This window comes from Argentina silus, assembly GCF_951799395.1.
Source record: "Argentina silus genome assembly, chromosome: 19".
NCBI classification, from domain to species: Eukaryota; Metazoa; Chordata; class Actinopteri; order Argentiniformes; family Argentinidae; genus Argentina; species Argentina silus.
In genome coordinates this window covers 6,311,993-6,325,205 of record NC_139673.1, presented here as the reverse complement: position 1 = coordinate 6,325,205, position 13,213 = coordinate 6,311,993, and the positions used below count along the sequence as shown (strand labels likewise).

The 13,213-nt window shown below is 43.4% G+C and overlaps 1 protein-coding gene across 1 annotated transcript; it reads left to right on the top strand.

Annotated features, from left to right (window-relative positions):
• Positions 1 to 769: 769 nt before the first annotated feature.
• Positions 770 to 12,668, top strand: sall1a (spalt-like transcription factor 1a; the record flags this gene model as incomplete). The annotated part of the gene is made up of 3 exons (XM_083691050.1): positions 770 to 842; positions 7,424 to 11,022; positions 12,228 to 12,668. 3 exons carry the CDS (start codon positions 770 to 772, stop codon positions 12,666 to 12,668), a joined length of 4,113 nt encoding a protein of 1,370 aa, XP_083547176.1.
• Positions 12,669 to 13,213: the final 545 nt, after the last annotated feature.

Genomic DNA, 13,213 nt, shown 5'->3' with positions numbered 1-13,213 from the left:
GATGAAAACGTGTTAGTAACCCCGTTTGGCGATAATCAAATGAATCTTGGGATATTCGATACATATTTTGGACTTCCGATACGCTTACAGTGCCATTAGGCACCCACCTCATATAGCCTCCTCGACCTATGTTTTTTTCGTGCTGTAGCCTTGGGTCTCAATCGAGTAGGTATACTGTCGGTGTTCCAACATACAAGATCTGAATTACAACGACGCTAATGCAAATCTGAAAGGAGGATATGCAGCGCAACAGCGACCCGAGTTGTGGAAAAGTATTTGTGTGTGAGACCGCGAAGGTTTTACTGTGAACGCCGCGTCAGTTCCAATTTACTTAAACTCTGATGTGTTTGATTGCTGCTTGATCAATAGGAAAGATACGGTTGCGCGCATGGACTCAAGACTCTGACATTCCAGTAGTAGCCAAGATAAGCTTTACGTAGCTTCCAGCTGGTTGCTAAGAAGGGTTAAACTGTATCTAAAGGGAGTTGGAAAACCCAGCCTTTCTTCCACACGGATCAACTCATTGGGTGGGAGCTGAGAGAGAGACAAGTCCCCAGCAAATCAGGAGCTAATTGATTAAAGAGACTTCATTTGAATAGGGGGCTGGCGAGGTGCCAATCGCCTCTCATAGAACCCCCGTATGATTAATCGCAAAGCATTATTGATAATCATAACAGGACACATGCGCGGTGGATGGGCTCGATTTCCGTAATTTTGAGAAGATTTTTTAGTAATTTTTCATTCTTTCCTGGCTGATGAGTGAGCCAACATGTCTCGGAGGAAACAAGCGAAGCCGCAACATTTCCAATCGGACCCTCATCTGGCCTTATCCGAGCACAATGGTAAGTTCGAGCCACGAAGCAAATATACTGATCTATCTTCATCCAAGCTGCTGGATTTTTTTCATCTATTATGATATACATTTTATAATATTTTCTCGAATACCAAATCTTGCGCCTATTGCCTACAGCACAAGTTAGGCTACTTTTCAATACGATCATTTATAGACTATGGACTTCCAGTAGCCTATTTAACCTTGCAGTCTCAGAATAATCTGCTTATCATAACTAGACGAATTTGCGATGTTCATCGAGAGCGTAATAACTTGTTCAAACTGTCTATTGTTTTTGAGATACGATCTTAAAACATCATCAATCTGATTTTGAATCCTAGCGTATCATATTTAGAATGGAACTGAAATACAAAAATACAACTTGATAAAAATGTTGGAGTTTAGAACGTTCTACTTTTATCTCGGAAGCTGTTCTTTCGGTTTTCGTATTAACTATTGCAAATACTTTATGTGATACAAAGATTGAGGTTTAAATTCGAATTTGAGTCTTACACAGATCTAAGTTTTCATCTCTCCGAAGTTGCCTGCAGCGAGGCTCGCTCAAGTTCCTGCTTTTGTAATAGTCTTCACTTCGTCCACAACATACATGATGCTCGTGCGTCCAAATAACACAGTTATATTATAACATGTTTGACCCCTAATTCTCTTCGTGTTTGTGTAGTATAGACACATTTATGGTCAACTTCGCTGAATGTTTTCGCTGTGTTTAACTGTTCCGTATTAAGTTTGTCTTTCACAGTTATGTGAAGTAGCCTATATCCTATGATTGTCAAATGACATAACAATATAGAAGTTTTATTGCTTACTGTCAAAAGCCGAGTAATACTTCATCCTGTTCACTCAAGGCTGCAGAATTGCGGTTTTCGTCAACTGTCCTCTTTTAATGGATGATAAAAAAATAAATTCTAATATGGTGCGCGAGATAACAGAAGGCAGTCAGTCATAATGCCATCTATTATTCTTGTCCTTGTTTAATGTTAATACATGCGTTATAGTTGTAGGCTTAGACCGATACACACTTTTTATTCACTGCTATCCAACAATGGTTGCATTGGAAGTCTTGTTTGTAAACCATAACTTTGAAAGTATTTCAAAGCTGGAATGTAGTAGATGACATACTGCTTCCGACTCTCTCTCTCCCTCTCTCTCGCTCTCTCTCTAACACACACATACACACGCGCGCGCGCGCACACACACACACACACACAGAATCAGAGGCCTGTGTTTTATTTCTTTACGAGAAAAAATAAGTTAATGTTCTTACTTTTTATATGCATTGGCCGTCACTGATTTATCTAAACTAAAGCTCAGCATCAAATATCTTAATTTCATGAAAACGAATGTTAGTCTTAATAGAAAGATGGCAGGCTGTGGTTTGAAACCCAGAAAAAAACTGAAGAGTTTGGTTAAATTCATTTCATTTGGCAACCAGTCGGGTGTTTTCCGAACGTTTTGTCATCCTCGCTGTTTTCACAAAGGTCACAACGGCAGCAGTGACTGCCCATCTGCTTGTCGACCAAACAGTCGTTCCCTGGTAGCTATCATCAGTTGATCAATCCGTAAATTTCGCAGACTGACGATGAAATAACCTTCATCTTTTAGCATCGAAGACGCACTATATTTTCTAAATCAGTATAGGCCTGCCATTAAAGTTATTCGTTCGCTTTCTATAGGCCTAGAACACCGATATTTCTCAACGTTCACAGCCTCTCTGTACAGTCGAAGTATTTTCATGTGGCAAGGTTTCAGTTTACATGTTTTTAGGTAAAAATATTTTTTTTCAGATTATTAAGAATTTCATTTTCTATATTTCCTCATGTAAAATATATTGCATAAACAAATAAAAATGATTAACAATTAATAATTTGATTTGAGGTATATCTCATAGTGAAACTACCATTTGTACCTCTCTAAAAAGTTTGTTTTGCTGCAGATTGTGCTTTAATATAGGCGTCTCTACTTAGTTTCGAAAAAGTGGAATACGACGTTCCCATAGACATGTTAGCCTTTCCATGGTCGTGTCATTACGAGATCACATTTTGACGTTTATTTTTCTGATATGTTTATTTACCTGCTATTTGTACTTATGACTGTAGTATATTACACTATGATTACAGTCTTTTTCTTAATGTAGGACAAATATGTCATCTTTTGATGCTCTCATTTGACCCACTAGATGATTATAGGGTAGATTTATTTATTAATTCATTTCACATTTTGATTCCATAATTTGAAATATCAAATGGCTTAACTTTTCCCTCTAAGTAATTGCATGAAAATATTAGTTCACAGAAATAGTACATTTAGTTTCATTTAGTACATTTATTGAGCTCATGCACTCTTTTGCCTTGCTTGACGTGCTCCATGATGTAGTTTCTCTGTTTGCACAGTTCACCTAAGTCTAGAGAGTTCATGTTTTTAACAGCTGTGCTGTTTGCATTATCCCTGCAAAAAACATATTCTGCCAGCTGGAAATAAAGGGCTGTTTCACCCAGCTGAAACCTTGCATAAGAAGCATTCAGTGCCTAAGGTTGCATGCTTTAGTTGAAACTTAAGGATCAATGCAAAACATAGTCTATACCAGAATCATACTTGTTTACCCTGGGCTGCACTGCATTTTCCCCCTCAAATTTAATAAAGTGGTGAATAGTTACTTTTGTCTTTCGCTGTCAGCAGACCGGTGCTTACTGAGTTTCCGATAAATAAAATGCGTCATGTGTTTAAATAAGATGAAAATGCAATACCTGGGACGATTATGGTTGATCATTTTTTTAACATGTTCTCATGAGGGATGTCATGTGTGGAGAGTTCTCAGGAGGCTGCTTGTCACGGTGTAGAATGAGAAAGGGGGAGGTCACTGTTTGTAGTAGATTTTCAGGGATGCTGAAGGCATTTTTTGAGGCTGGGGATAGTGGCTGTGAGAGCCGAGGCTGTGCCTCATCTGGTGGAGAGTTCGAGGGTGGGATGTTGAGCTGTTTTAACCTTTGCCAGCGTCCCTCTGCGTGAGGGTGATGGGAGTTCAGGGCACAGTGTGTTCTCCTGTACCTCGTCATTGACCCCAGTGATCAGAGCCACAGGCAGCCTAGCAGGGACCCCGCACTTTATTTGAGAGTGTGGTGGGGGGGCTTATCAATGTGGCCGCCGTCCCCTTTCACCCCTGCTGGAGTAGCCCCCCCAAGAGGAAGATTGACAGGGCGGTCCCCTTCTCACTGTTGTACCCCGCAAACAACAGGATTCAGTTACTTGTCATTTTGCCAATGTTTATATAGTGGAAGTCTAGATGTAGCCTCAAGGACTTTCTTGCTTTTTTTTCACTCCCTCCCCTTTAAGCTTTAAGCATGTCACAGAGCTGTTAAGACCGAGACTTGTCCTGGAAGCGGCAGCTTTAGTGGAACCCCATCTAGTGTTCAGTGGGATGTTTCCAGTGAGTCCAGTGTGAGGGCTGGAGAGGTGGTGGGCTCGCCACACATCCTCCTGAAGTTACAAGTGTCAAGAGGCTTGCAGCGGCCCTCCAAAGTAATGTAGGAACTCAAAGCTATCTTTCAACTTATTTTTTCTACTAATCCAAAAGTCTGTTTCACATTCACAGTTTTGTCTGTCTCTCTCTGGCTCTTGATTTTAACATTTGTTTCTGCTGCCTCCCTATTGGCCTGTTCTTCGGTAATCAATTGTACTGTCATGATGACGATGTGTATATACAGCATTTTAGAACACAGTTTTCATAAAGAATCAATGCTTTATTTCAAAACTGAGTGAATTCTTTGCAATTTGGGCAATAATTTACACTGAGGCGAAAACTATTTGCTGAACACATGAGAGTTAATTGGGCAGTGGCTTTGGAGACATTTGTTTTGATTTGTTTTTATACTGTTTAGGGATGAACACAATTTAAGAACAAAACATTCAGTATTATACCTTTTTAAAGTGCATATCTTTTCCTGGATGTCAAATTTAAAACATTGACCGACAGTATCTGTATGCTTCTGAGATGTGTTTTCTAACATGTGTAATGCTATGTCAAGGTAGTGCAGACATAATTTGATGTGAGTGCATGTTTGGATTGTTTTATTTTGATATCTGTCTTTTTGAAATGATTGAACATTTTCCCATTAATTGGTGGAATAGTGAGAAGTAACATGTTCAGATTTCAATAATAACTTTACCTTTCGGTCATCAAATACTCACTCAGTTGTATTTTGCTTTGAGACATTTTATCATCAGGGATAGAAATGTAAATATTATAAGAACACATACATTTTATACAATTAGTATAGCACAGTCTCAAAACATGATAGAGAGAATCAACAAGTTGTAGTTTTCATTTGTTCATAACATGGGAGAATATTACTTTAAAGAAGAAGAATTAGTCGGTATCAGTCTTGGACTGTGCGATACGTTATCCGCATATTATTATTTCATACTACCTGAACAAGAGCAAGCCACTTGTTCTCAGTGTTTTTCCACTCAATTCTATTTTGAAAAAATGAATGATTGTGTGTAATCTCAATGGTACTTTTTACACCCTCATGGCTTCAAATATATCTATCAGTGTATTTCAATATTGTCGAGGAAATATAATTGACTTGACTTTAGAGAGACAAATCATTACTCTTTTGACATTACATAAATATTGTTCTTTTGTAACTTTGCTGAAGTTTATTCCTCTTGTGACTTCAGAGGTGCGGTAAGGTTGGGAGTAAATTGCGTTGCTTTTCAGTAGAAGTACATTTGACTTTCGACCTGTTTTTTCTCCGTTTTGGTTATGTTTGTCTTTGACATCGGCAGGAGTGCATTTAGGGTATTGTGTATAAGTTGATGAATTTCCTCTAACATACAATCCACCTTTATTTCTGTTCATGATCAACCAAGACTGAGCAAAGCTATTCAACGCACCCACACCTCTCCCCCAAGGCAAATCAAACACATTTTTCATTATTGACGCTTTAAGGGGGGGGCTTGGTTAATATGAAAAGTTATCATTAAAGTTGAGTCCTTCTGTTTGCATGGTTTGGTGGTGTGAGGCTAGGTTTTACTGTCATGGCAACTTTGTGCTATCTGATGTCCCAGAGCAGAGAAACATTGAGGGAGATAATCCCTGAATTAAACAGGATCTGCTTTGAGTCGGCCAAGATGAGCAGGCCAGGCTGTGTCGACGGGCCGGCCGCTCCCATGCTGGGTGAACAATGGGAAGCCATCCTGTCTCTCTGTGGGGCAGGGCCGCACTCCTTTGGGTTTCATTTGCAAATGAATCCTCACCCTGATGAAAATGTAGAGGGCCAGGGGCCACAATGAATGGGATTCATAGAGAATTGCAATTTGTAAATCAACTTGTATGTTAAACAGCGAGATTTTGGTGCAACACAATGAAAAAGAATGAGGAAAGTCTGGGACACAGCAGTGGCCTAGGGGGCAGGGCTGCTGTCTCGCCCTCTCTCACACTGCCCTGGTGGAAAATCTAAAACCTGTTTCTATGCACATTTTAAAGACAATTCTATTTATTTTTGCATCTCTTTTCTTGATGAGATTTCTTGGTGAGATTACATTCATTGGGTTTGTGTTGCTTCATTCCCTACCTGGTGTGGCTAGTTGCTTGGTTTTAAGGACGTTCTTGTGAGATGTTCATTCTATCATATGACAATAGCTCCATTGTTAGCTCTTGTATGTCTTTGGCTTTTAGGACATTTTTCACAGAAATTATACTTGAATAACGATCAATGTATTTACACTTCAAATGAAAAAATATTATAGATGAATTATAAAGTTAACTATCAAGGGCAAATGAAGTTCAGTACTGTAATCTTTAGAATTTGTTTTTATTTATGTAAATTTCATATCATTCTCCTCTTAACAAAAAAAAACATTTTATGTTCTTAAAAACCTACACAAATTTCTTGTCAAATAATAATAGCAAATGTCATTTTGCACAGTTTTGTTTGTTTTGCTTTGTGTCCAAATAACTGCAGAGAACAATCTATATGCCAAAAGCCCTGTTGTTCTTGTCAGACCCTGATTGCAGCTTGACTGGATACAAATGAGTTTAGTGACAGGGATAACCTGTCCAAGACGCCTGTAGTCAGGTGAAAATGAGCAAAGTTGACAGCAAATTGAAAGTCTAATAAGTCCTTCAAATGGTTGATTTGCACGCAGTGGACAAATAGACATTGAAGTGTATGAAATATTGGAAATCAATGCTACTCTATGAAATTTCATTAAGCCCCAATGTCCTCAGTTCATAGTATTCTATATTTTGATGGATTATCTGAAGAGAATGATTACTTAAAATGGTTGGATTGATGAAAGCCAGATGTACTTCTTCAAAGATTACTTTTAAGCAGTATTTGTGAAGTATTATTGATTTTGTTTCATTTCTTAACAGAGGTTCTTCTTGTTTCTTTGGTTTATTGTAGGTTTTTTGATGTATGTTTTTTTGTGAACTTATCAAGCGGATAAGTGTAAAACTGATTAACTTAAGATTAACAACAAAAAGAATTTGAATAGATAAAGCTGCTTCTTCAGCTGCAAAACATTTCTAATCACTAATCCTCTGTTTCCCCCCCCTGTGTTTTTCAGGGGACACAGAGCCCTGCTCGGAAGACCCCCCCTGCAAGGACTCAGATGCCCACGTCTGTAGCAGATGTTGCGCTGAGTTCTTTGAACTATCAGATCTTGAACAACACCAGAAGAATTGCACTAAGAATCAATTAGTTCTGATAGTGAATGAAAATCCTGCCTCTCCTTCCGGAAGCTTCTCGCCCGGCTCCCCTCCCCATAATCCTGATGAGCAGATGAATGACACGCTTAATAACACTGATCAAGCGGAGTGCAGTGACCTTTCGGAGCATAACGCTCTTGACAAAGAAGAATCCATGGATGTGGATGTTTCCGGAATCACCGCTGGTCATGACGATGGTAGCACCAACATGGAGGGAGGCAGTCCCATCAACACAGGCAGTAGCCAAGGTGTCAGAAGCAGTTCTGGTTCAGCGGTAGGCAGCTCTGCCATCTCTGCCCCTCTATCTCAGCTCAGCAACATGACTGAACTGGGGAACTTTTCTATGATGAACAGCAACGTCATCATTGAAAACCTGCAGAGCACCAAAGTGGCAGTTGCCCAGTTTTCCCAGGAGACACGCTCAGCCGGGGGAGCGGGACCCAGGGTGGCGGTACCAGCCCTGATGGAGCAGCTTCTGGCCCTACAACAGCAGCAGATCCACCAGCTGCAGCTCATCGAACAGATCCGTCACCAGATACTGCTCCTGGCCTCCCAGTCCCCTGAAATGCAGGTGCCCCCCAGCTCCACCCCAGGCACATTGGGGCCCTCTGCCAGCCCACTGACTACGCTCAGTTCCCATCTCTCCCAGCAGCTGGCTGCAGCCGCAGGCCTAGCACAGAGCCTCGCCAGCCAGTCTGCCAGCATCAGCAGCCTGAAGCAGCTGGCTGCAGCGGCGCAGCTACCTCAGACCAACTCCAGCTGCGGTGAATCATCTCAGAGCATCAGTGCACTGGGGCCATCAGCAGTCAATGCCCAGTCCTCTGAGAAGAGGCCAGGGCATGGGGGCAGTCTCCACTCTCAGCTCAGCAACCCATCACACACTAAGTCGTCCACGCCAGCTTTTGGGATAGGTAGCTTGTTAAATCCAACAGTGAATTCGCTTCTACCTCAGCCCCCACCTGGCAACCCCATGTTCTCCAGCTCTCTGCCCAGTGTTGGCACCACAGTGGAGGACCTCAACTCTCTGGCTGCTCTGGCCCAGAGGAAAGGCAAGCCACCAAACGTCACTTCATTCGAACCCAAGAGTAGCTCAGAGGAGGCTTTCTTCAAGCATAAGTGCAGGTTTTGTGCCAAGGTGTTTGGGAGTGACAGTGCCTTGCAGATCCACCTGCGATCTCACACTGGTGAGAGGCCGTATAAGTGTAACATCTGTGGGAACCGCTTCTCCACCCGTGGCAACTTGAAGGTCCATTTCCAACGTCATAAAGACAAGTTTCCACACATTCAGATGAACCCATACCCTGTCCCCGAGCATTTAGACAATATTCCAACGAGTACCGGCATCCCATATGGCATGTCAATGCCTCCAGAGAAGCCTGTGACTAGCTGGCTCGACAGCAAACCTGTTCTGTCCACGCTGACCTCGTCAGTAGGCATGTTGCTCCCACCAACCATGCCCAGCCTGCCACCTTTCATTAAAAAAGAGGATCATTCTGTATCAATATCTAGCCCCCCCATATATGCTATGAGTGACACAGATGTAGCTGAGCCAACCATGAAAAGCAACGAGAGGGTGTCTGACGAAGGCGAAGGTGCAACCTTGCCTACCTCAAATGGGAAAACTGAAGAGGGTAGCCACTCTTCGAGCTTCATGGCTAGGGTGAGTTCTGCGTCTGAGAGCAGGGCAGAATACACAACATCCAACAGCCCCCCTATGATGACCAACCCTCTCATGCCCCTCATGTCGGAGCAATTTAAGGCGAAGTTCCCATTCGGGGGCCTCTTGGATCCCCTCCAGGGGTCGGAGACCTCCAAGCTGCAGCAGCTTGTGGAGAACATCGACAGGAAGGTGAGGGACCCCAACGAGTGCGTCATCTGCCACCGTGTGCTCAGCTGTCAGAGTGCTCTGAAAATGCATTACCGCACCCACACCGGGGAGAGGCCCTTCAAGTGCAAAGTGTGCGGCAGAGCTTTCACCACCAAGGGGAATCTCAAGACCCACTACAGCGTCCACCGGGCCATGCCACCGCTTAGGGTTCATCACTCTTGCCCCATCTGCCAGAAGAAGTTCACCAATGCTGTGGTCCTGCAGCAGCACATCCGCATGCACATGGGTGGACAGATACCCAACACCCCTCTGCCAGATGGCTACCCCGAGTCCATGGGCTCTGAAACGGGCTCATTTGACGAAGGAAACTTAGACGACCTGGACAACTTTTCTGATGACATGGAAGATATGGAGGATATGGATGGTATGGAGGGTATGGAGGATGGCCCTGATGGCAGCATCCCAGACACACCCAGGTCAGCAGACGCCTCCCACGACAGCATGTGTAACTCCCCCACTCCCCCTGAGATGGCTGGCCAGGAGGGGCAGGAGAAGAACGGCCATCATGTCTCCCAAAATAATGGCCATCATGATGTGCATCATAATATCCATCATATTGCCCATCATAATCCCCACCAAGCGCTGATAGAGGAGTTGCAGGCCAGCAGAATGAAGGCCATGGGTAACGGTTTAATGGAAGGGGATTGCCTAACTAATGACTCCTCATCCCTGGGCGGGGACATTGAGAGCCAAAGCGCCGGGAGTCCAGCTGTCTCAGAATCTACCTCTTCCATGCAGGCGCCGTCCCCCACCAGCGGGCAGCCACCACAGCGTATATCCCCCAGCCTGGAGGAGAGGCACCAGAGGGCCTTATCCCTGGAGCACATCAGTGCCAGCCTCATGCACTCTCACCCCTCCAACATCGGTGCCCTGGACCTGACATCCATGAATCCCTCTAAAGACCCCCTGGGCATGCTCTTCCCCTTCCGTGAGCGCGGCCCCTTCAAGAACACAGCCTGTGACATCTGCGGGAAGACGTTTGCTTGTCAGAGTGCCTTGGACATTCACTACCGAAGCCATACCAAAGAGAGACCGTTCATTTGCACAGCCTGTAACCGGGGCTTCTCCACCAAGGGCAACCTCAAGCAGCACATGCTCACCCACCAGATGAGGGACCTGCCCTCTCAGCTCTTTGAGCCCACTAACACCAGCCTGTCCTCCAGTCCTACCCCCTCCCTCCTCTCTGTGGGCTCCTTGTCCTCCATGATCAAGTCAGAGGTCAACGGCTTCCTCCATGGCCTCCACCAGGATAGCCACAAGGAAATGCCCCACCATCACCACTCTCATCATCATCATCATCATCACCATCATCAGCAGCAGCAGCAGCAGCAACAACAACAACAACAACAACTTCATGCCCCTGGCATGATCACATCCTCAGCCTCAACGTCCCCAGTGCTCTCGTCTGCCCCGCCACGCCGGACACCCAAACAGCACTACTGCAACACCTGTGGGAAGACCTTCTCCTCCTCCAGTGCTCTTCAGATCCATGAGAGGACGCACACCGGGGAGAAGCCCTTCGCCTGTACCATCTGTGGTAGAGCCTTCACCACCAAAGGAAATCTCAAGGTAATTTCATGACAGAAACATTTCTAAAGCATTAATACTATAGTCAAATGTGTATATACATTTATAAAGTATGTCTATGTGAAAAGAAACTGAAAGAGAGCTTCAGAACTACTGTTTAGTTTCTCCTCAACCAATTTAAGTGTGGCAGTGCCATTAAGAGGTAGGTAGCAATGTTGTATAATTGATGAAAGAAACAGCTCATTGAGAAAAGGGTACCTTAGCGGAAAGGTTGAATCACCCCATTAATATGATTATTGGGTAGAAACCTGAGAATGTGATCAGCAGAGCACAGCTGGGAATGGTTCAGTTAACAGTATTAACTGCAGTTACCAGAGGCAACCATCCTCAGCTGTGGTGGAGTCTGTAGTTTTCCAGACTTGATCCTGTGAAAAATGTACTGTTTCCTCTGATCATTAGGAAAAGGCCTCTGCTCAGAGATAAACAGGAACTGTGGGGGGCTTTATGTGGACAAATGTGAAAATCAGAGAAATCCTTGTACTATTTAGGAAGGAACATTTTTAACAATAATACAATTAATATGCATTTAAATCTCACACTTTTGTTGATATAAAGAAAAACATACTTATTTGAGCCTGACTTCACATTATGCTTTACTTACATTATAGTAAGGTATAGTTTAGTGGTAAATTATAGTTTAAAATCTATTCAATGTAATGTATTGAAACACATTGCTTTCTTGTGGGCTCCAGACAACACCATTAGTTGTCAGTCTTTTGCTACTTTACCTGTATGCAATTTTATTTGTGTAGAAGTGACCTTAAACAAGATCAAAAGTTGTTTTTGTGTTGTCTGTTGGTTGGAAAGAAACACATGATTATCTTAAATTCATCCTCCCACAATCTAGATAAGGAAAAAAAAAACTTGCTCTTGGAAAGGGCATAGCAGGGGTGAATGTCAGATGCAATACTGGGCAGTTCAATGAAAGTGGACACTGCAATTCTAACCTGGAAACAAGGGTCCCCTCATGAGACATTTGAATTAAGGTTCAGATGAAATGCAGTATATCATTCCTGCCAAAATAAGATGTTTACGCCATGCTCATGCCTTTCACAGCTCAAGCACCTCTTTCCATTGCATCATCTCTTATGTGCTGTTGTTGTGGCCAAGTTTGTAAACATTGCTAATTTATCGGTCTCTCTCTCTCTCTCTCTCTCTCTCTCTCTCTCTCTCCCTCTCGTTCGCAGGTTCACATGGGCACACACATGTGGAACAGCGCCCCTGCCAGACGTGGCCGCCGGCTCTCTGTGGACGGCCCTTTGGCCTTCCTAGGCACCAACCCTGTCAAGTTCCCTGAGATCTTCCAGAAGGACATGGCATCAAGGGCGCACAATGGAGACCCAGCCAGTTTCTGGAACCAGTATGCTGCAGCCTTCTCCAACGGCCTGGCCATGAAGACCAATGAGATCTCGGTCATCCAGAACGGAGGTCTCCCTCCCCTGTCAGGGAGTGTGGGGAACGGGGGCAGCTCACCTGTGGGCGGCCTCACAGGCAGCCTGGAGAAGCTGCACAGTACAGAACCCAACGCCGCTCTGGCCGGCCTAGAGAAAATGACCAACACCGAGAATGGGACCCACTTCCGGTTCGCACGCTTCATGGAGGACAACAAAGAGATTGTCACCAACTAGAATATTTCTCCTCATTCGTACACACACACACACACACACACACACACACACACAAACACACACAGAAAAAAAGGAGAACAAGACAATTGAAACTTTACGAACATGAGTGTGAAGAGAACTTGCTTTTTTGTACAATGTACAACATGTTATAGTTTTAAGGAGCTTATTTATTAGTGATTATAACCTTGCTTGGAACCAAGTGGAAACATTTAACAGTTAGTTTTATTTCTGTTCTACAGCCAGAATGGGTATGTACGAGTGCTTCAAATATGCTTTTTAAACTTAGCATATCTGGGTAGATAACTTTACCTTGGCATTAAGTTATTTTCTGTCTGTAGTTATATAGCTATAACAAAACTGTTGATGTTCATGTGATGCATTAGATCTGTAATAAGCAAAACAGAATGGCTGTAAATAGTGTACACTGATGCTAGATGGTCTAACAGCTGTGTATTAACTTCCCCAATGAAAAGAACATTGAAACTTCAGGCATGGGACTATGATGTAATAGTCTCTTTCTTATCAACCGGTATTGATGTTTATTT